Source organism: Monoraphidium neglectum, assembly GCF_000611645.1.
Source record: "Monoraphidium neglectum strain SAG 48.87 unplaced genomic scaffold scaffold04281, whole genome shotgun sequence".
In the NCBI taxonomy this organism is placed as follows: Eukaryota; Viridiplantae; Chlorophyta; class Chlorophyceae; order Sphaeropleales; family Selenastraceae; genus Monoraphidium; species Monoraphidium neglectum.
In genome coordinates, this window is record NW_014009348.1 from 4,115 (window position 1) to 4,758 (window position 644).

Genomic DNA, 644 nt, shown 5'->3' on the forward strand with positions numbered 1-644 from the left:
GAGGCGCAGGACTCGCGCGCCGCCGGGCTGTTGCGTCCAGGCCCTGGTGCCATCAACAGCAGCTGCAGTGGACTGGTCGAGTTTGGACAGCTTGCTCCGAGGACGGGCCCGGCTCCGGCCCCACAGGCCGGTTCCATAATCCCCCTCCTCAAACCGCATATGTGTGCCCCGTCTCACCCCTGCCGCGCATGCGCACGCCTCATCTCATTGCTCCCAGATCATCTCAAACTTCGGCGTCGATGTTCTGGAGGCGCTCTCGGGCACCTGCACCCTCTACAGCCGCCGCCGCATCGGCGCCGCCCAGCTGGTGTGCGATGCCTTCATTGCCGTCCTGCTGGTCACGGCGCACGCGGCGGTGCTCATGTGCGAGGCGATCCTGTTCTCGGTGGCCATGAACAGCGCGCGGCACGCGCTGCTGGCGCTGCTGATCGCGGCCAACTTTGTGGAGCTCAAGGGGCAGGTGTACAAGAGGACGGACACCAGCAAGCTGTGGACGCTCGCCTGCATGGTGGGCGCGCGTGGGGCGCGCGGCGTGCGCACTGCGTGCGTGCGATGTGTTGTGTGTGTGTGTGTGTGTGTGTGTGTGTGTGTGTGTGTGCGTGCGAGTGTGTGTGTGCGTGTGTGTGTATGCGTGTGTGTGTATG

General features: G+C 65.4%; 1 protein-coding gene across 1 annotated transcript; it reads left to right on the plus strand.

Moving 5' to 3' along the window:
• Positions 1–217: 217 nt before the first annotated feature.
• Positions 218–508, plus strand: MNEG_14139 (hypothetical protein; the record flags this gene model as incomplete). The annotated part of the gene is made up of 1 exon (XM_014037389.1): positions 218–508. A coding segment is annotated over one exon (291 nt), but the record flags the coding sequence as incomplete, so codon positions are not given.
• Between the last annotated feature and the right edge of the window lie 136 nt (positions 509–644).